A 23346-nucleotide genomic window follows, 5' to 3' on the forward strand; every position below is an offset into this window, starting at 1 on the left:
GTGTGAATGACATGTGTATGTCCCATGATGCATGTTAGGAGAATGCACAATATGTAGGTGCTGACAGTGCCTTGTGCAAGGATGTGATTGTGTGTTGTGAAGGACAGAAATGTATGTGCATTTGTGTACATTGCACGTACTTGTGTGTTGTGGAGGGATGATGATGGTTGTGACCTTGGCAGTGTACTTAATGTGCATATGTTTTGTGCCAAACACACATAGGTTCAGTACCCTGATGTTTGTGTTCCATGTCTCCTTATGCACAGCTACGTTGGAAGAAGAGGGCGGAGACGGTGCTATGGAGCAAGGCAATACGGATGCCTCCACCAGACACAGACGCAAGGCCCAATCACGCTCCCAGCTAATTTCATCTTCAGGGAGCAAGGAGGCTGGTGCCGGGTCAGAGCCAACGGCCGCAGCTGCTGAGGGGAGGTCCAAGTAGGGTGAAGGTGGTAGTGGACTCCTCAGCAGTAGGAGGGACAGGTGAGCTCGCACAGGGGCAATCCAATGAAGAAGACAGTGGGGAGTCATCTAGGTTGGAGGGGGAGGAGGAGGCTGCATCAGCCCAGTCCATGGGGCGCGGCGGGGGTGATGAGGTGGGTGTGACTGGTGCAGTCCAGACTCAGGGGCAGGAGGCAGTACAGGCCACCGTTGACGTGCCTGTGCCTAATATTTCCCCTGGGACTTCGACTGCACATGTATGCACCTGCGGGCATGTCCCAGGCCGGACCCATCGGCAGGTGGCAGATATTTCCACACAAACGGAAACACCAATACCTGCGGATGTCGCCATTCAGGACAGGGTGGAACCATTGCTAGCCGGTATCACAAGGCATACAGGCACCATTCGTGATCAGGTGCAGGCTTCCAATCACGATGAGGTCTGGTGTCTCCTGAACTGGCTAGCACATTTCCTGGTCTTGAATTGGGTGCGTGGGCTTCCCACTGGTGCGACCCCCTCCTCATCTTCCTCCTCTGTGCACCAGTCGTCCTCCCTGCTGTCTTCCGGCCCAGAAACCTGTCTCAACCCTGAGCCCACCCAGCGTGGCCAGTCTGGTGGAGATCACATCCCTGCCAGAGTGAAAAGTTGGATCATCTGAAGTGGGCACCACGCAGATCCAGCCGGCGACAGGAGCTGTGGAAATGGAGGGAGAGCAGGCACCATGGAGCAGGACACGTGCATGATGGCCACGGGTGTTGTCATCATCCCGGAGGCTGTCCTTAAGGGGCAGGCACTGGGCTGTTGGGCAGCAGCATGCTCGGAGAAGGAGGCTACCGTACTCGGGGCATACCATCTCAGGGAGGCAGGTATCAGCCATCAGGCATGAGGCAAACGTGGACCTTAGACAAAGGATGTCTTCCTTGTTGGAGCGTTTGGGGCAGCAGATCGGGGCAGAGTGGCAGCAGGCACGGGAGGCAAGACTTACCATGGCCAGGGTGGAGATTTCACTGCGTCGGGCAGAGAGGCAGGCTGAAGTCCGCGAGGAGACTTGCAGGTAGTGGGAGAGGAGTATGTTGGAGTCCCTGCAAGCCATCGAGATGAGAGCGGAGGCCCGCCTAGGGGAAATGGACGCAGTGTTCAATGATGCCCTGGCCGAGACATTGAGGGAGCATGGTGAGAAGGACTAGCCCGCTGCCCTTGTAAACAGTTCTCTAGTGACAAGTTTCCTTTTTTTATGATTTGGAATTTTTGGACTACACTTCACTTTTTGTACATAGTTGTTTGTGTGTGATTTACCTTTAGTTTTTTTATGATTTGGAGTGCTAATAAGGACATTACTCCATGTTTCTTTGTACATAGTTTACCAGTGTTTTCTATTTTATTGTGTTCAAATCGCCAGAATTCATTTCTTTTTACATTTGGATTCTTTTTTTATAGGACTTTTATCGACATGGACCTCTTATAAGGCTTTTAAGGTTTTTTTATGTACATATTTGGAAGTTTAGTTTGGACATTACAACATTTTCATATTTCTCCAATGTACATATTTAAATGTATGTTTTGCAGTTTGTATGATGTTAATACAACTGTATAATAGATTTACATTTTATTACTCACAGTTATGGCTTCTCTGACTTTTTTTACCAAAATGTACTGATTTGTTTCTCTGTTTGGTGTCCCACGAAAGGCCCATTGTTGGTCATGTGTGTACTTACTTGCATGCATGTGTCATGTTTGCTATCCATTTACGTGTTGCTGTTACACATGTGCATGACCAGTGGATGTGTGTGAAGGGTGATTTTCGGTATGCACACTGAAGTCTCATTTGCTATCACATGTGCACCATCACTGTGTATTGGTCCTCACTAGGTTGGGGGTTTGGAGGGGAACTGATTGGAGTGTGAAATCTTCACATTATTTGAACAGGAATTGCTTGATGCAGTGTAATGCAAATGGCATGCTTTCACCTTCAACAGCAATGTTTTGTGCTGTTTACATTGTCTGTGCTGTTGTTTGGCATCTTTTGCCATTTCAATATTTTTACTTTTTGGCAGAATAATGAAGCAGTGTCGGTAGGTAGCGCCCTTTCAGATTGCCATGTAGTCATTCAGAACTTGAGTCACTCCTCTTTACTTGTGCTTTTGGTACTCCTCTGACCTGCTGAACTCCTGTCTGGTTCTGCAATGGTCACGTGGCTGCCCTCTGAACTTTGGCAAAGGTCCCCTTGCACGCCACTTACACACCCGCATTGCTTCCCTGGCATCCACCACACTTGGACTGTTTTTATGTATGGCAACAGCCACCTAACTGCACTTTTCACCGGCTGTCTGCACTCAGGCTTGGACTTTACACCAGCTGTGCGCAGTTTCTTGATTTCATACTTTTTTCTCTTTGTTAGGTTGTCCTTCACATTTAAAGCACTACCCCCTCACCAAAACCCCTTTTCTCATTCCCCACTTCCCATGCACTGGCGCCATCTCAATGTCACATGCCCTATCAAGCTCGTTCTCTCTGTCGTCACTGTGTTCCACATCCCCAAACTCTTTGAGGCTTCTTACACTTGTGTATATGCGCATTATGATTGACATGTCATTTGATGATATGTCATGTCCTTCACACATGGAAGGAACAGTGATGTCTTTATTAGGTTATCTGTTCTGGTGATGTCAGCTCATTTGGGCTCTGGCCGTTACACGCCTGGGCAGTGTCTGTTCATATGACACACATTGAGGGTGATTAGGGTTATGTCACTGTGTGACTATTTAGACATGGGAATTATTTACATTAGTTTGTCCCATGGACTGCAGGGCCTCACTTTACCATTCACTTGTGTGATGTGTATGTTGGGTGATGGTTGCAGGCAGAAACTGTGTTTGATCAGCTGCCACACTGTTGGATGTGGCACAGGTGTATGCATTTGTTTGCATTTGCAGATTATTTTTTTTACAGGAGGTTCAGGGCGGTGTCACTACACAGCAGTCAAGGTGCTCGACACAACATTGATGGAGTGAACATGTGTCACACTTTCTACATCCAGCATGCAGGTGATGTCCGGTCGAGAGGGGGCTGCATGCAGGTTGCCATCACGGGTGATGGGGCAGGGGTAGGGGTGTCCCATGTGTGGGGGCTGCCTGCAGGTTGCCGTCACAGGTGATGGGGACGGGGCTGGGTGTGTCCCATGTGGCAGGGGCTGCCTGGAGGTTGCTATCACGGATGATGGGGGTGGGGATGTCCCATGTGGCAGGGGCTGCCTGCAGGTTGCCATCACGGGTGATGGGGGCGGGGGTGGGTGTGTCCCATGTGGCGGAGGCTACCTGCAGGTTGCCGTCACGGGTGATGGGGACGGGGCTAGGGGTGCCCCATGTTGCGGGGGCTGCCTGCAGGTTGCTGTCACGGGTGATGGGTGTGTCCCATGTGGCAGGGGCTGTCTGCTGGTTGCCATCACAGGTGATGGGGTGGGGGTGTCCCATGTGGTGGCGTCTGCCTGCAGGTTGCCATCACAGGTGATGGGGTGGGAGTGTCCCATGTGGCGGGGGCTGCCTGCAGGTTGCCGTCACGGGTGATGGGGGTGGGGGTGTTCCAATGTGGTGGGGGCTGCCTGCAGGTTGCTGTCACGGGTGATGTGGGTGAGGGGGGTCCCATGTGGCAGGGGCTGCCTGCAGGTTGTGGTCACGGGTTATGGGGGCTGGTGTGTGGCTGTCCCGTCAGGGGGGGTCTGCTTCCAGGGAATTCGTGTGTGTGTCGCGGGGTACACAATGGGTTTCCATGCGATTGGGCCAGGGTGCATACGGGGGATGCGCAGGAGTTTCCACGCAATTGGGCTGCTGTGGTTCTGGGGTACGCGCAGGTGTTTCCACACGATTTGGCTGGGGTGCATCCAGGGTACGTGCAGGAGATTTGACGCGATTGGGCTGGGGGGCATCTGGGCTAGCATGGGTATTTCAACGTGATTTGGCTGGGGTGCGTCCAGGTTATGCGCAGGAGTTTCCACGCAAATGGGCTGGGGTGTGTCCGGGGCTCGTGCAGGAGTTTCCACGTGATTTGGCTGGAGTGCGTCTGGGGTATGTGTGGGAGTTTCCACGCGATTGGGCTGGGGTGCGGACGGGGTACACGGGGGCTTGCGCCGTGTTAAGCATTTCACTTGCTTTTTACTGCACGTGGGGGCATGTTGGGGGCGTTACTAGTGCTGCTTGATGTTCCTTGCACCACGGCTACTGATGCCTCTAGAAATCCATGAATACGCATGCTGCACAATTGTTTCTGTGCGCCACGGCTGGCACACGCTCCTTCTCAGCGCTCGGCACTTGTTCCTTTTCTGCGCTGGATTCTATGAATCGGGCCCTTAGTCTTCAGGAAAAACCTGTTTAATGGCTGAGGGAACCCCGCTTCCAGCCCTGGATGTCACATCTCCAATCTAATGACCCTCCACAATAGAATTTGGTGCTGAAGGTGTGGAAAGCCCACGGTTCCCCAGACTGGCTGGCCCTGAAGTCATTTAAAGCAGGGACTTCAAGGGAAAGTCATCCTTGGATGGAGCATACCTAAAGGTGTGAAGACTTGCAGCACCCACTTCAAAGGGCACACTACCAACTTCAAAGACACTCATTAAAAAAACTTTAGTCACAGGCTGGCCCAGGGAGACAGATGGCAGTGCTGGATGAAGATAAGCCTCCCATTTGCTGAACAGGAACACCCACAACTAATTTAAAAGACTATTATCATTTAGGCAATTTTTTGCAGCAACCATACTGTGGATTGATTTCATTTTTATACCATTTTTTATGTAATTTCCAGGCGAGTTTGGGGATATGAAATGCATCTACCTGTGACTCTGGGAACTGTAATGGCCAGCTAGACTAGTTTTCTGGTTGATCTGAACATGTACCAAATATGAGAGTTGGTGAAAAGGTGGAAAATGAAATTAGGGATATGCTTAATAACTTACATCTTCATAACTGTTGTGCATTTTATGGAAATGACAAAAATGTGCCACATGGCCGTACTACATTGTACAGATTTGGGGGTCGGTTTATCTAATACTCCACGATCAGCTAAAACAGAAAATATGTTTAGTATGGCAGTTGTTAGTACACTTATGAAGTTGTGATACATAACTATTTTTTGCCAAAAAGTTGAAAGGGGAACAAAGATTGATGACAAATGGGAATAGATAGATGTTGCTCCAAACCCCTAAACCAATCCTGACTGGGGGCGGAGAGAGAGAGAGGGTAACTGTCCAATCCTAGTGGCAGGGATTATTGCAGGGTACTTCCCCAAGATTGAAAATTGGTGATGTCATTTCCGATATATATGGAGGACTGCACTAGGACATGGGACACACACAAAATGAGGAGACAGAAAAAGGAGAAAGACAGGACGGCTGCTGAAACTTACCATCTGACAGCTGTAAGGAGACACCAGAGGAGATTGCTGAGAGTGCATCTGGGTGGAGCTGTCCATTTCTAGAAAGGCCTCAAAGCTGACTGGGTCCTGTGGTGGAGAGCGGGAAGCCATCTTTGAGAGTGGAGTGACTAGACCCCTGCCCTATCTTTCCAGAGTGTCCTGAGATTAGGGTGACCGGATTTTCAAAAAAAAAAGAAAATTGACGGACCATGGAAATAGAAGTAGGACTAAAGAACATACACATACGACTTTAGTCCTACTTCTGTTTCGTTGGCCCATTGCGGGGGCAGGGAGGGGGTGTGCTAACAGGCACACTCCTCTCATTGGAAGAGAGCGCCGTGGAAGGGAAAGGGGAGGAAATGGGGGTGTGAAAAGCATTTCACGCCCCCATTCGTACAGGAAAAGTTGCGCCGGGACCCAATTTCTGGATTTCGAAATCGGGTTTTGGCAAAAGGTCTGTAGGCAAAACCCCGGATGGGGTTTATAAACTAAAAAAAACTCTCGGGATGTCGGTTGATTTTAATTTTATTCATTCCCCATTTGGCAGAACACTATGGGGTGCATTTTGTTAAAATTAGAAATGAACAAAGCTCACTTCCCTTGTGCGCTGAAAACTATAGCCTATAATTTAATTGGGTAACCCATGCTGTCCAGCTGACCCTGACTTCTATAAGGAAGAGGGTTGTCTATGTTCTTAAATCATTCCACCCCTTTTTATCAAGCTTCCCCAACACAGGCCTTTCAGTAAGGGGGGTCTGAAATCCAAAATTCCCCAAAGCATTCCGATTTGTTTTTTCTGTCTGACTTCCCAACCTAGACCAAAGCAAGGGGGGGGGGTTGACAAACAAAGCGATAAATCACTGTGTGCTTATTTTAAACCAAAAGTGTGGGCGAAATTATAATTGCCATATGTATTTTTACCAATCTTGAAATCCTACTGCTAGCCTTTTAAGCCTGGAGGAAAATCAAAATCACACAACATTACCTAAGTGCCTTCTCTATTGATCAGTGTAATTATTTTGTGAAGTGAGATTCACAGAAATGGAAGAATTGTGTCTGTGTTCTTTTTAACTCACATGTGTGGCGTATTTATGCTGAGCAAAGTTGTTTATGTTGTGCCATGGATAAAGTGGTGTTTTTGATATTTTTGTGCTAATTTCTATTACTTTTAATTTAAATAAATACCAATATAGTTCCCGTACACCGGCCTGGTTCTTGGCTCATTGTTAGCTCAGGGGTGAGGGATCCAAGGGGCATGATATGTGTCTGAGATAGGGCTAAAAAAGAATCTGTTAAACAGTTTGTTGAATAACCACTTGAGTGGGGAGGGAATGGATTCCTCGTGTTGAGGGTGGCTTCTCAATAAACTGTTACACCACCCACTAAAGCAGTGATACTGTTTTGTCTTCCGCTCTATGTTCTGTGTTCTCCTCTTCATGGCTAGGTTGCACTTGATAACAAGCCCCAATCAGAAGCAGTGATACTGTTTTTTCTTGCACTGTGTTCTCCTCTCCATGGCTAGGTTGCACTTGATAACCAGCCCCAATCAGAAGCAGTGATGCTGTTTTGTCTTGCAGTCTGTGTTCTCCTCTCCACGGCTAGGTTGCACTTGATAACAAGCCCCAATCAGAAGCAGTGATACTGTTTTGTCTTGCGCTGTGTGCTCTGTGTTCTGTGTTGTCCTCTCCATGGCTAGGCTGCACTTGATAACAAGCCACAATCAGAAGCAGTGATACTGTTTTGTCTTGTGCTCTGTGTTGTCCTCTCCATGGCTAGGCTGCACTTGACTAGGCTGCACTTGATAACAAGCCACAATCAGAAGCAGTGATACTGTTTTGTCTTGTGCTCTGTGGTGTCCTCTCCATGGCTAGGCTGCACTTGATAACAAGCCACAATCAGAAGCAGTGGTTAATATTTAGTCTAGCTAACGTGTTCGCTTTTCTCCGCGCAGCTAAACTCTAGTAGACTCAAACACTACTTGGAATGTCAAGGTACTCCCTGGTGAGAAACTGCTGTAACTAGAGCTTTTGTTTGTGGAAGAATCGTGTGTTAGGGAGAATTCTCAGAAATGTGCTAATTCCCTCCATCTTTGAGACTCCAAGCAACTTTGCTGGATTTTAAAGACTTGTTTTTATTTTGACCTGGAGAGAGTGATCCCCTTTTTCCCACTCTCTCAGGTATTTTATTGTGATTTTGAACACTGTATTTCTTTTGGTTGTGGAGTCTGCCAAACTCCATAGGCATCATCTTTTACATTGTGTCACACAACACCTTGAGTGCAGTGGCACAGGGAAGTCTTTCAGATTTCCCAAAGGTTTAACTATGTTCTCTGGGATAAACTACTGTTTCCCAGAGCAGTAAAGTGAAATTGACTTTACTTACCTTTGTAACTTTCTAAACTCAGCACACACTATCTTACAATAGGGTGCTGGAGGGGTTACCTAGTATCCCCTTTGTCTAGCTTCTCATGTAACATTTCTATGTTACCCTTTCCTCACTGAATGGCTGTTGGCAGTGGTTTCGTTTTACCTACCATTGTGTGCATTTACCACGGGTTGCGTATGCAGCTTCAGTAAAGCACCCAAGGGTGCCATTTTTGTCAAAATGGCCCTGGTCTTCTTTTTTTGCCATTTCTTTTTGGAAAGGTCCTTCTTGAGATTTACTCTGCACGCTAAACAAGGTTTGGTCCCATTGCTTGTTTTGCATTTGGTGGGATTCACGAGTGAAGCCCGCCTCTGGCTCCAGGGTGTCTGTGGTAGGCAGGAAGTGAGGGAGGTGCCTGAAACTCCCTGTGCCTAGTCTCCTAGGAGACCCAAATGCCCTCTGTGATGATTGGCTGGCTGACTGTCCAGAAAGGACGGCCACCCTGCTGGGTGATTGACAGCTGGGCTGGAATGAATGGGAGAGAACTGAATAAAAGGCAAGTCTTTTGGCTTAGAAGGAAGAGTCGACCACTGGACGAAGGAACCGAAGAAGAACTTGAAGAGGATGTCTGCTGCAACTCCTGGTCCATTGGTTTGCCCGGTGAAGCTCTGCTGCAGTGCCGAAACGCCAAGTTCGCATTGACAGAGAAGCCCCTGCAAGGACGACTTCTCCCCTTGAGTTGGTGGGACCAATCAACTCCAAAGTAAGCCACCTGAACATCCATCTCGGAGCTGGTTGAATTTCCACAGAGTTCATGCTGGAAACCGTATAGCCATGGAGAGGAACACCAGTTTGTGTGTGTTGTTTTTAAGCTGGCTGAGAGCTCCAAGAAGATCCTCTGGACTCCCAGGAAGCAGGACTGGCCGAGCCTGAGCCCCCTCAACAGAGTGAGGGACCACAGAAGAAAGAAAAGTCCATCTCGACAGCCAGGAATGGCGGTGTTGCTATTTGCGGTAGATGCAAGGAGCTGAAACACTGAACAGCCACTGAAAGTGAAGTTTGCCGGTTGCGAGTTTTGACCGTCCCAGTGCAGTGCAGGAGTCCCCTGATGTCCTCCCTCTTGTCCACATGACTGAGGCCCAGGAACAGTGAGATCTGCAGAGCTGCACAGGAACAGGAGACATCTGCTGCATCTTTTCTTCATTTTAAAGGTACTGTAAATAGTCTGAGAGAACTTACCTCTTACTGTAGAGTTGCTTGCATCTTCTACTACTCACAAGTCTAATCAGCTTGTGGCCCTACATTTCTTCTACTTTTCTTCAAAGACTTCTAAAACATTGTGCAAAGACTTCCTACTTACCTACAAAGAAGTGCTTCGGCTTACATAGACGTTTACCTATTGACTTTGGCTTTGCCTCTTTCACTGAATGACTCTTATTGGAGGATTTGAATTTGAAAAAATGTGCCTGCTTAAGAATATTTGTGGTCTCTTGTTTGTTCTAAATAATCTTTTCCTTTGACTTATTACTATATGATCCTAAATGCAACAGTGATATATTAATGTCCCCAGCACCCTAGCAATTGAAGTCACGAGGGTGTAGGTAGTGTCTGTGGGCCATCCCAAAAGGGTATCTACTGATTTAGAGATATTAAGAGTGTGTATTTCATGAAGTGTATTTGAGTGTTAGTATTATAGTGCTCCCCTCTAAAGAAGACTTATTCTAACTGACTGATAAATAAATTAATAAGTGTTTCTTCAAGAAACCTTGAGTGTAAGAGTTTATTTGAATACTTGTAACTGTAAATCTCTGTGTAACTCCACTCCAGCTCACATTGACTCTTCTTGAGATAAGCCTGGCTGTTCAACATGCTACCAAGACTGTGTAGTACAAGCTTATACCAAAGGTTGGGTTTCCTATTACCTCTAGTCAGAGTTGTTTGTAGTGTTCCCAGAGGGTACTGCATACAAACTTTGCCTAACATCGTGCGATTTGCTTCAATGCACAGGAGATGGATGCCAAGATGTCTCTTGCTGAGTTCTTTGAACAGACCAATAGCCCACTGGCTTCTGACCAAATGCAGGATTCTAATCTTATAGTGCATATAACGAAATGCTGTGCCTCCTCCTGTCCCGATAGGTGGACAGGGACCATTACGAGTATGGGGGCGTGGGAAAAGACGGGCGGTAACGGAATTACCGCCATTTTTCCCACTCCACCATACTACTAGTATGGCCCTGTAGTGGGGGATTTACCTCCAGCATCATGATGGAGATAAATCCTCCCACTTTCTGCTAATAAATCTGAAAAATTGGCAAAATTACCACAGCAGTATTTATCCAGCGGTAATACCACCGAAATCCCCAATAGAGTCCTATGGACTCCAAATTGATGGGGGAAAACACTGTCACCACCACTTGTAATTCAGGGGTATATCCACTGGCCCAAGTGGCGATAGCAGTAATTCTGTTGCATGGTATTCCAGCGGATTTACCCCCGGAATACAGCCCCAAAGACCTCATTACAAGTTTCTTAATATCCTGCTTGTAATTCCATTGGATACCAGGAAACTGCCATTATGGTCTCTTTAGCCCAATTGCGGGCAGCTGAGCGCCGGTAAATTCCGATTCCCATGGAGTACCGTAGGACTCCATGGGATAGAATTACCTGGATCACTGGTACCGGTATTGCAGCTGCCGGTGAATCAGGCATTTTGTTGCCATTAGGGGGCTGATCTACCGGCAAGTCAGGCCTGCCGGGAGATTTATAGCTCCCCTTGGCAAACATTAAGTATTCCGGTCTAGAAAAAATGCAGGAGCCGGAATTATCAGCATTTTTTCCACCATTTATCCCAGACCGGCACACTTGTGATGAAGCCCAGACTCTACTAACATAAGGAACATGAAAGTTCTTACGTACAATTGATTTATTTCTCATAAATCTAATCTACAAAGGCATGTTGAGGTTTGTGAGATCTTTGGAAAAGATCTGTTCGTCAGTGAACTGCATATCATCCTAGAATTTTAAGGAAGATCTATGCTATATTGAACCACTATATCCCAGAATTTTAAGGAAGATCTATGCTATATTGGGTACCACATCTAATATTAACAAACTTGGCTATAAATATACTTCTTTTGACATAGATGGCAACACGATTAATGTAATGAAGGAAGTAAAAACACTAGGTTTCTACCTTGATTCCGGTCTCACCTTGACAAAACAAGTGAATGCTATGGCATTCGCTACGGCTTATACATGTAAACCGATCAGATCTGCCAAACCTTTCCTCTCAACGAGCAGTTGTACCACACTGGCAAGAGCACTTGTGCTATCTAAATTGGACTACTGTACTCCCCTTTACATTGGAGCTAACAAATACATCACTAAGAAAATGCAAATACTCCAAAATAACGCCCTGAGAGCAGCGCTAGGAATGACCAAAAGAGATCATATCTCCACAGCTACGAGAAATGCTAACTGGCTATCTACTCTTGATCAAATCAAACTCAAAACCGCCTCCCTTACATTCAAATCCCTCAACAATGCAGCACCCTTGTACCTAACTGAGAGGTTTAGCAAAAGATCGACACTCCGACCCACTAGAACGACCTACACCAACTGTCTGACATTCCCTCTTTTCAAAAGAGCTACCATTGGCGGAAACAGCTTCCCTGTTAAAGCCGCCCGACTTTGGAACTCCCTCCCTCCTCACCTCAGAGAGAACCAAACATACCCCCATTTCAGACTTAACATCATCAACTGGCTTAAATCCAATGATCTCTAAAGTCATACCAGAGAGAGAGAAGGTTCTCCCAAACTCTCCCACCTCTTTTCCTGTCTCCCCACTAGCCGCCTTATGACATCCCTTTTTTGTAACCAATAGACTTCCATGATATGCCATCTATATACATCATTGTATTCTGCTCTGTAATTTGCCAACACTGCCATCCTTTGTATTGTAACTTGTATGATATAACTTCCCCATATATCCCTAGATTATAGGTGTATTTTGCTAACTCTGCTATGCTCTGTACTATAACTTGTAATGCTATTCCGCTTTGTAATTTCGCTTTGTAATTTGTAACTATGTAATTTCCATGTACTATATTATGCAACCATGTAAGCTTAAAATATCCTTGTCCTTGCACCCTGATACCTCCGGGTCTGGTGCGCGTTACAAATAAATAACAAACAAGCAAACAAACAAACTACACACATAAGGACATTGTTCCATGGTATAGGTACTTGCTATCATGTGTAAAGATAGGCCTTATCCTTCTGGGGAAATCCAAGCCGCATACCTGGACCCTCTGTGAGATATCTAACAAGACGGTTATACCTGTGGCAAGCAAGGCCACATGCAGATCCATTTGGGAAAGTATTAGGCCCAGCCAAATTTCGCTTTTCAATTATTCACTGCCACATTCGATTATCTGGGGGAGGCTATTCAGCATGCTGCCATCAGTCCAGTCTTCATCTAATGATTCAACAGGGGCCGGGCAAGGTCCCTCCAGATGCTCTGTAGGCCTAACCACTGAATAGTCGCGCTCTCCACCTGCATGCGCAGAGAGGGGACCCGCCCGCCTACTTTGGAGGCCCACCTTCACAGGCTTCAAATGGGTATTGGCCTTGGGCTGCAGGCTTTTTCTATCCATCACAGTCCCTTCTCCCCAGATCCTGTCTGCCCTGCCTGCCAGGACACTGCCCTTGTTGGGTCGATCCACCCAGCTTCTCGAACAGACAAGGCTGTTGCTGGGGTTATGACATCCCGCCATGATCTGCTGCAGAACCTGTGGAGACACCGCAAACCATGTATTTGCCAGAACGTTCATTGCTGTAAACAGGGTGCTGCAAGCGGTACCAGCCCAACTCACGGCAGCCATTTCCCTGTTTATTTTGTTCAAGGACATTTTGCTGCATTTTTTCGTGGCACTTTTATGGGGGGGGTGCAGGTTTAGGGGTAGTTTTTAATATGAAAGGGCAGGGGGGCATAGAAGTGGGGGGCATCACAATTCCACAAAGAATGCAGAGACACGGCCGTTGTGAGTAGGCCCCACTATGAGCTGGCACAGATCTGCCACACGCGGCATGAATTCACAGGCATGTGCCTCACTTACAACTCGAGTAACTCCCAATTCTTCTTCACTTAACAAACTGGGCTCCCTTTGGTTACCTTGCTCCCCAAAGGTTACTAGCATGACCCAGCCTCTGTACTCCTGCTCTACTTTCTTCGACAGCAAAGCCTCAATAACCCATTGCAGCAGTGAGGAACCCTATCAAGGTGCCTGTACCTTATGGTGCGATATTGCCACCTGTCGGGCCACAAGGCTTTCCAATAAGACACCGCAAAGTGCTCAGAGAGAGTTGGAGGGGTCCCATCCAGGCCGGGGCCAGCCATGTTCGCGCATCCCCAAATCCCTCAGTGAACTGCTCAACTAGGACCTGAAACTGACACAACTGCAACCAAAAGCTCCAGAATAGATCAAGACTATTAAGAAAAAGGTATGATGTGATCACACAAGGAGTGCATCCCCGAGGGGGGAATCATGACGGATTGCTCCGAGAGGGTTGGCAAAAAAATAGCTATTCTTCTGGAGCCCAACATCTACAGAGCACCCATAATTACCGCACTCGTGGAAGGCCCCAGGAGAACACGCGTACCTCATCCAGACCAAAGGCCTTTTACACATCATGCTACCTGGCCAGATGCCCACAGGACATGCACCCGTGCTGTTGCCATCGAAGAGGCCACAGAGAGCTGGTACTAGGATTTAGGCACACTACAAACAGAGACGTAGAGCTGTTCTACCGACGTGTTTGACCAGGCTCCTTGAGTACAACTACAGGAAAATCCTATGACAGAAAGATCAACCCACGTCCACTTGCTACCCCTTTCTCTTGTTCCCAGGTCAATGCTACCTAGTATGTTTTAACAAGTAACTGCTAGGTCACCACACACAAATTATATTAAACATCTTTATTTCATATAAATCACAATACCAAATATCACAACAATCTAAGAACAACTCCTAAAATGTGCAAACAATTCTAAAATTCATTTTACAAAGTGTATCCTAAAACCATTTTCCATATGTCAAAACAGTCTGTGATGTGCTCAACCCTGTGACATCCTGCCTATACAAAGCTAAACCATATACAAAAAAAGAGATCACTCTGTCTCAAAGGACAAAAAATGGTCGATAGCCCACTGGTTCCTCTTGACTAAAGGATACCACATGTACAGTATACTGTCTGTTAAATACACTCAACCCCAATCAATGCTATCCTGGGTTGAAAACAACTCGATATATTATTTAGTTAGTATATTGTCACTAAATCACAATACATTTAAATTGCCCAACATGTTTCGTTCTTCTTCATTCCATTTCATATATTATACCAGAACTTCATCAGGGGGACCATCTATTCCCTTATCTCATGTCTCTTCATCTATGGTGTGTTCACCACTGTACAACACTACACTCAACTGGATATATGCCACCCAACACAAGAATATTGCGGGGTGTCACTTTGCTATGCACTTCTTGACCTGAGAAAGCAAAACAGAGGGAGAAATAACAAGAAACAGCAGTCAGTAATGAACGTTTCACTGCTGTGTTACTTACACAGTATCTAAGTATACTAAGGTAAGTCTTACCGTGTCTTTCTTCTACAATATCACTCGACATCGGTTAGTATAGGGGAGAGTCTCAACCATTGTGTAGGACTACTCAATTCCTGAAAACACACAAGATAGGTAGACAACTCAACCAGGGTAAACAAAATCTTTAGATGTAAACTCTCTAAAAAATCTGTTCAATCAACATGTGCTGATTCTGATTTATACTTCAGGTACCACAGGGCCAATCAAGTTCCATTAACAATAGCTCACCTAAGCAACTGCAGAGAACACTCCCAACCTGTATATACTCATTATTGTGACAAGTATTCTTTCCCGAATAGAATAAACAACTCTAAGGCCCTCATTACAACTGAGGTGCTAAGTGCACCAACTTTACCACCATGGTGTAAACTACGTTTACACCATGGTGGATGGCGGATTTACCGCCCCATTACAAGGTGAGTGGGGCGGTAAATCCCCATTTCCCATTTTCCCTTCCCCATTCCCATTTTTGCCCCATAGGGCATAATGGGAGTGGGGAAGGCGCTAATTACGGCACCGTAAATTACGGTGCCGTAATTAGCACCAAGGTGCCTTAGCACCATGGAACTTAACGCCTGCAAAAAGCAGGCGTTAAGGTGGGAATCAGGCGTTAAGGGTTAACGGTGGCGTTAACCCTTAACGCCTGAGTTGTAATGAGGGCCTAAATCATTAACTTCTCATCAATCATCAAATACGGACACACTGGGCCTCATTACAACCTTGGTGCTAAGTGCACCAACTTTACCACCATGGTGCAAACTCCGTTTACACCATGGTGGATGGCGGATTTACCGCCCCATTCCAAGGTGAGTGGGGCGGTAAATCCCCATTTCCCATTTTCCCTTCCCCATTCCCATTTTTGCCCCATAGGGCATAATGGGAGTGGGGAAGGCGCTAATTACGCCGCCGTAAATTACGGCGGCGTAATTAGCACCATGGCAGGTTAGCGCCATGGATTTTAACGCCTGCTAAAAGCAGGCGTTAAAATCAGAATCAGGCGTTAAGGGTTAACGGTGGCGTTAACCCTTAACGCCTGAGTTGTAATGAGGCCCACTATGTTTCTAACACTAATGCCTTAATCTCATAGAAAATAGACATGTGTGTTACCTCTTCAATGGAGGGACTTTTGTGAACTGACTTGCATCTGATGACACGGAAACCCGTGTGTCTTAACATCGAATTACACTCTTGCTGCACCTCTTGTGGCTTGATGCAGCGGACATTACTGCCTCTTAAAAAAATAATAATAATAAGTGGGTGAAGTCCCCATTTGATCATTGCGAGTCTCTCAAGACTCGTATCGCATTCACTTCCTCATACCCTTCGCGTGTCCCGCACAATAAATCGCTTACCAGCTCGTTAGTTGGAACGCTTTGATTAGATCCTTCTCCTGTGGTGTAGAGGCTCACTCTGCTCATATCCATTTGAGTCTGTTCTTATGCCTGCATCACTTTAACGTAGCACGTCCCGCGTACACCACGCCACGACACGTGAGCGCCTCCAATGCCACGAGCCCAATGCCACCGCTCGGCCCGCCCAATGCGGAGCGCACAACCCTCTCGCACCCCGAAGCCACACTCCCCGCACCAGTCAACCGGAGCGCAGAACGAGCTCCAGGTCACACCGAACAGCGGTAAGCATTGAAACAATATATTCTACCGCCACTGGCCCACTTCTAAGACTACCAATATTTCAGTTCACTTTAACTGCTAGCTAATTTACACATTCCCCGTAGGAGAGGTGTACATGCACTTGTGAACAACACAGTCTTATAAAGAAAGACAAGGTCCCACTGGGTCCCTTCTATATATTGTATACTGCAATACCCTTGCTCCTATACACGGATGGGATAGCACTACTGGGACATCACATATGTTATGAGAAATTGCCGGTATGAGCGATTGAAGAGACCACCCGCTTCAATATCCTATGTGCTACTAGTCATGTTGTCAGTGTTTCCAAGAGTCAAATTCATTCAATCCTTTGATGGATGATTCAGTTAAGAAAATCAGCCTTTGTTCCTTATATTGCAATTTCTTAACATCTGCATCAGAATTACTTGTTTTCTCCAGTTGCCACAACACTGTCCATTTTAATTCATCAACATCATGACCCATCATCAAAAAATGACCAACCATTGGCGCCAGTGTGTTGCGATTACGAATACAACTCCTGTGTTCACCTATCCTTATAGTCACTTTGCGTTCGGTCATCCCGATATAAATTTTTTGGCATGGACACCATACTGCGTAGATCACATGTGTAGAATTGCAGTTCGTAAATTTGGTTTGTAGCCACATCTTCGGGAGTCCCAAATCAACTTGTTCGGTTCTGCAGGTGTATTTACAGTTGACACACTTACCACAAGGGGCATGTCCTGTAACTACAGGTAATCCCCATGATTGCGTGATACTGATTAATTTATTCGACTTCAGGGAAATATCATTTTTCGTTAGCAGTTCTTTCAAATTAGAGGCTCTCTTATATGCACATACCGGGCTCTCCAAAGGGCTCTCTCCTCCTGTCAATATGTGCCAATTCTTTTTGATAATTTTGGTGACTTCATTAGTTCTTTCATTGTAAGTACTTACGAACACAATATTGTTTTTATCTTGATTCTTGGAATGATACTCCAATAATGCTTCACGGTGGTTATTAATGGATCTTTTGTATGCCCTTTTGACAATCTTCTTAGGATAGTCTCTTTTCAACAATTTCATTTTGAGTTGTTCAGCTTCCTCAAGAAAGGTAGAGTTCAGAGTACTGTTCCTTTTCAACCGAATAAATTGACCAAAAGGTAAATTTTCTCGTGTGTGTCTGGGGTGAAAACTGTTGAAACTCAACAGTGCATTTTTATCTGTACTCTTATGAAATGGTTTCACTTGTAGTATTTTTTGCGTCTTGTCCACCCAAATCGTTATATCTAGAAAGTCAATTTTCTCAGGACTATGGGTACACGTAAACTTTAAATACCTGTTCAATTGATTAATCCATTCAAAGAATTCTAGAAAAGAACCTACCGAACCCTCCCATATTATCAAAATATCGTCAATGAAAGGATTTAGGCACGTTAAGAACCAGGAGGAGGCAACAAGATGGCCTCAGCACATCCACTGATGACTCAAGGTCACATAAAAGAAGAAGCCGCAGCACAGCACAAAGGCCTGGCACTGCCAGATTGCCCAGTGGTAGCCTCCATCTTCCCGCCTTCGGCTGCCGGTGAGGCATGCACGAGAGATCCCCTGTGGTCACCCGGCTCACCTCCGACATGAAAAACACTGAGCTGAAGCAGCTGGCCCCTGGATGACTAGTGAAGGGGCAGGGAGATAGCTGCTTGCTTCTTCAGCTGCAAGAGCTCTTTCAATACCGACTTATATTGCACACCTAAATTGTGGTCCGAAAAAGTCAACTCTCTAAAATGTTCACTGTTGCTCCCCTCCTCAATGGTTTTTGAACTGTTCAAAAGAGTGTCAGCTAGTTGACCGCGGCACCTGCACCTAGGTCAACAGCAGAGGGTTGACTCTGTAGACATTTCATGTTTTATAAATCTACCATGCACAGGAATCTTTGCTCAGAGAAGCACATACTATGGGCCTCATTACACGGTAGGCGGTTAGCGCCATGGCTCATGCCGGTAAAATACCGGCACCGCCTTGGCGGAAAGGGGATTTACCACCCCATTCCAAGGTTGGAGGGGCGGTAAATCCCCCTTCCGCCATTGCCCTTCCCCATTCCCATTTCTGCCCCATAGGGCTCTATGGGAATGGGGAAGGCGCTAATTACGGCACCGCAATTTTGCGGTGCCGTAATTAGCTCCGAGGTCCCTTAGCGGGTTGGATTTTAACGCCTGCAAGAAGCAGGCGTTAAATCCTCCAACCCGCAAAGGGACCTCGTAGTACGGCGGTAAGGGTTAACGGTCACCGTTGCCATTAAGGGTGACCGTTAACCCTTACCGCCGTCCGTGTAATGAGGCCCTATGTCAAAACCTGACTCTTCCTAGTATGCATTAATCTTCTTTATCTACTTGTGCAGGGGCAAAGAAAAAATTACTCTTTCAGAAAAATGTTAACATAAAGTGGAAACAACTTTCAGAAAACATGAAACAGCGCTCCTTAATGTGCTTGGTCCATGACCTCTGAACCAGCCAATCACAGCCAGCCGCACTACATAAAAGACCGCAATTAGCCCCTCTTCCATCTTCTTTGCTGCCCATCATAGCAGATACGTACTGCGTTTATCTTCAATACGAGTTACTCATTACCATATAACTTTTCTCTGTGGACAATACACACGCTTGCTGATGTTATTTACCGGTGGTATTTTCTTTTATGTTGCAGATCAGAAATGGCTGGCAGCACAGGTTTTGGACAGTGGGTGGCAGCACAGGTTTTGGACAGTGGTTGGCGCTAGACCCAGGCTTCAAGCGACCGAGCATTCTTTGCTACGGAGCAGGACGATTTGGTGCGGCCGGTTCGGCGCGGGACGATTTGACGCGGCCGGTTCGGCGCGGGAGCCGGTTAGGCACGGCAGCCCGCGCCAAATTGCCGCACAGAAATGACCAAGGATCCGGGAAAGTAAAACGGGGGGATGTAGCTTAAAAGCTCTTCAAGGCTACTGCGAATAAAAACTCATGCAAATTGTGTCTTCCCTTAGCTTAGTGCCAGGCATTAAACAGTCCCCAGCGCCAAACAAAAAATGTCATGACTTATCCGGAACCGAGCAGATCGATACACATTCCAAGGAAAAGCCATTGGGTGCAAATAACGGCCCATTCACACCGCCAGAAAATCCCGTCGCCGAACTGGCCGCGGCGAACCGGCGGCGCCGAAACGAGGTGTACCGCTTTGCTGATCATAGGTGCTTCCGGGTTCATAGCAGCGCCCGCTCCCTTTTGCTCCGCCGTCTACGTTGTGTCAAACAGCCACGGAACGTCTGGTCCAAGACTCTTGCACCTCTTTACGTCATGACATTGGCGCTTGGTAGCGTTTATGCGCACATTGGGCCTGATTAACGGTCGAGGGCGGGAGGTTCCACTACTTTTATTTTTTACTGTTAACCATTTTAACCATTTCGGAACTGTTCTTTATGAAGTTGAAGCACACTTCTCCACTTTACAGCTATACTGGCATCGGATTGGCTGCCAGTCAGCGTGGCTGCAACCCTTGAAAAATGTGTTGCGCGATGCTCCCTTCCTGCCTGCTATGCCCCTCTCCAAGGTCACAGTTCCACTACTTTTTTAGGTACGCGTCTAACACTGCTTTGGGTGCAAGTGAGGAGATGTGCAAGAGCACCCCATCACTTGCCCCCCTAAACGCAGCATTCCAGTTCACAAAGGGCATCTCAAAGAGCACATCTTAAATGCGCTCATTCAGGCGCGCTTTGCCCCCTTTCTGCATTTGCGCAAATAAGGGGGTGTTTCTAGACATGTAAAAGCGCCTCCTGAATTCACACATGGGATGCTGAAATAAGGGTCATCGCTCAGTGCCTTTTGAAACAGGCCCAGGGAGAGGCGCAAATCATGGCTGGCTCATTTCTGACCCTGTCATGATTTCTTCATAAGTGTAACTTGCATTTCCATTCCCCAAACGGATAGAAATGCATTTCTTTTTTCCAGCATTTCACCGAGACAGGCTCTCAAACGGCCCATTAATGCGCGGCACGTGTCATACATTAGTGTCGGGAAATGTATGTTAGTGGGCTGGACAGTTCAGCTTTGCACATGGGCGTAATTTTAGGGGGGGGGGCAGGGGTGTTTGTCCCCCCCCCCCAACTTTCATGGCACACCATTTTGTCCCCATTCTTTTGGCTGGGGCACCTTTTCTTCAGATGTCATGCCCCCCCCCCAACATTTTCAGCTAAGTTACTCCACTGGCTTAGCACTATTATTCCAGCCCCCGCCCCCCTTTGAGAATAAGGTAACCCGAGCATTTCAGAAAGTAGCGCAAATGAAATGAGCAAATTCTTTGCGCTGCTTTCATTCGCACTACTTTATGCGAATCATCCCAATTGCTTTTAAAGTGCCTGGTCTCCTTTGCAAATAGCATTGTTTCTGGATGTGTGGGTAACTGTTTGGACCAATAGCCCCGTGACCTGAAATTGAATACAGAGAATACACCATAAAAAACATTCAGACAATTAAAGGGATCACATTACATAGGCAGTGGAGGTCTTACACGCTGCGCTCTACATTTGCTGGTTGTGTCAGTGGTTGTACATCTTAAAGGGGCAATACACACGCTGGCACCTGCTTTCACTCGCTGCTAGCAAGCTTGGAACTTAGCAGTGGCGGCTGCTATTATAAGGCGGAAGGGCGCCGCCCCCCCCCACCTAGGACCCCCCACCAGGTGTGAGTGTTAAACAGATTCAGAAGATTAGATTAAGTTCTTCTGAATCTGTAGCAGCGCGGGGGTGCTGTGGGAACCATTACCTTCTTATTGTTGCAGCCGGCCCATGAATAGGCTTCCTATTCATGGGCCGGCTGCAACAGCGGGGCGCGTCCCATTTTACATTGTTCTTGCCCATAGTAAAGTGCGTGGAGCTCGTAGCTCCACGCACTTTACGTAACCTTTTTAAGTAGGAGGCTGGCGGGGCGCTTCAGGGGTGGCGCTTCAGGGGTGGCCCCGCCAGCATCACTATTTGCGCAAACAGCGCACCAAAGATCTATCTAGTCTCCCTCCCTCCCTCCCATAGATACAGTAATGTCATTGGCTATTTGCCAATGGCTGGCAAACAGCCAATGACATTACTGTATCTATGGAGGCAGCCAATCACTTGAGTGTGGGGGTGGGCCGATGATGACTCGTGGTGGCACGCTTCTCCCCCCATTCTTTCATCCTCGTGATTACGTCTTGGTGTGTTTATGCTGTGCTGCCCTGCCCACGCTCAACCTGAGAGAAAGGCAGCGCAGGCCAAGTTTTCCCTCCGACTCGCAGTAAGTAACTTCTTCAGCCCGGCCCTATGTACTTAAGGAAGGGTGACGACCACTTCTTATTAAAAGTGGCACGTTGGCACGTTTTTATTTGCTCTAAAGATAGTTGCGGGATCTAAAAGAAAATTCTGTTTACCCGGCGGGAGGAGGTAAAGCTATTTCAAACACACGTATAATCCGGGTCCTCGGCGGCTGTAATGACCATGAATGCAAACACTGCCTGCGCTGGTTCTATAATAATCGCTTTCAGCCACGTACTGTATTTAGTGACACTAAGTACAGTACGTGGCTCAAAACGATTATTATAGAACCTGCGCAGGCAGACGTGGGATAGACGGCAGTATGTAGCTTATTTTGGCATATAACTAGTTATTGCGTCAGGAATTCTATACATTGCTTATTGTCATCGTGCGTAATATGAAGCGTACCTCTATCTGTACATGTGTGGGTCAAATAGCAAACACTCTCGTTTACACACTGTATACGTGTTTCCACGCACTCACTGCAAATCAAAGTGCGGTATGTTACATGCGCATAGCCTATCTGCAATGTGCATTCTCATCATTAGTGTTCTTATATGGAATAGATTGACTTTTTGAGGGGGCATTCTTTCTTTATTTAAATGTTTGTTATTTTAAATCATGATTTATTTTCGCTTTGGTTTTCGTCATAAATATTCTGCTGCAACGGCTGTATTTTGAGGAATGTATTGTTTTAATCCATAGACTGTTCGTTCCCTCCATCTCGCATCCTCCTGCTGGCAGATAGTTCAGGGGCAACGTGCTTGCCTTGGAAACAGGACGACACAGAGCAACACAGGTTCGATCCCCAGGTCCCTGCTTAGAAACCTCTGGGTATAAAGTGCGTTATAAATAACCTATCATATCATTAATGCTGCCTGTCCTGGCCCAGTACTACTGGGCCTGGCCATGGCAACTTTCAATTGTTGCTTGACAATCCATTATTGCCCTACTCGTAGTGTTCTAGTTGAGTGGACCGAGCTGCAGAAGCCAGTGTGCTTGCCCACGAAAACATAATTGGACGGAATTCTGCACCAAATGTCCCCTGACAGGCCCGACACGTTTTGTTCAAACAAACAACACAACCCACCTTCCTTTCACTAGTCCGAGGGCCAGCAGGTTTCTACCCTGACTGGATTAACACACGGGCCTCCAACGGGGGGATACATTGCAGGTGCTGTAATCCCCAGCCCTGCCAGCACCCCAGAGTAGGTCTGCTATCTGGCCCCTTACACCAAGGCACAGTGATGAGCTCCAGGCTTTTTTCATTTGTTTCATTCACTTAACGGGAACCAGGACTACAACTCCCAGAAAGCAATATGCAGCCTGGGACACAAAAGCCAAAGACTGAAAACACGTTGTTCCTGTGTGCAAAAAGGTACTAAAAGCTGATAAAGCTTCAATATGAAAAGCAGTTACCTCGCTATACTGTCTGGAATCACACACTTAAGTACTGCTGTAAGAATGAGCTGTCTACTGTCCCCTTCTTTTCTTTCAATCACTCCCCTGACATGCAAGTTCTA

General features: G+C 46.8%; 1 protein-coding gene across 3 annotated transcripts in view; it reads left to right on the plus strand.

The window, feature by feature from the left end:
* The window catches only part of TLDC2 (TBC/LysM-associated domain containing 2), a 514922-nt gene that overhangs the window by 124668 nt on the left and 366908 nt on the right, over window positions 1–23346 (plus strand). For 2 of the 3 annotated variants that reach the window (XM_069652112.1, XM_069652115.1), the window contains exon 1: window positions 21699–21806. The exons of the other annotated variant lie outside the window; for it this stretch is intronic. In XM_069652112.1, coding sequence (XP_069508213.1) covers window positions 21735–21806 — 72 coding nt within the window. In that variant the 5' untranslated portion in view covers window positions 21699–21734. Of the gene's footprint in view, window positions 1–21698; window positions 21807–23346 lie in introns of those variants that run through there. 3 annotated transcript variants of the gene reach the window in all.

The sequence above is a fragment of the Ambystoma mexicanum genome, chromosome 3p, assembly GCF_040938575.1.
Source record: "Ambystoma mexicanum isolate Mex_15411 chromosome 3p, UKY_AmexF1_1, whole genome shotgun sequence".
NCBI lineage: Eukaryota > Metazoa > Chordata > Amphibia > Caudata > Ambystomatidae > Ambystoma > Ambystoma mexicanum.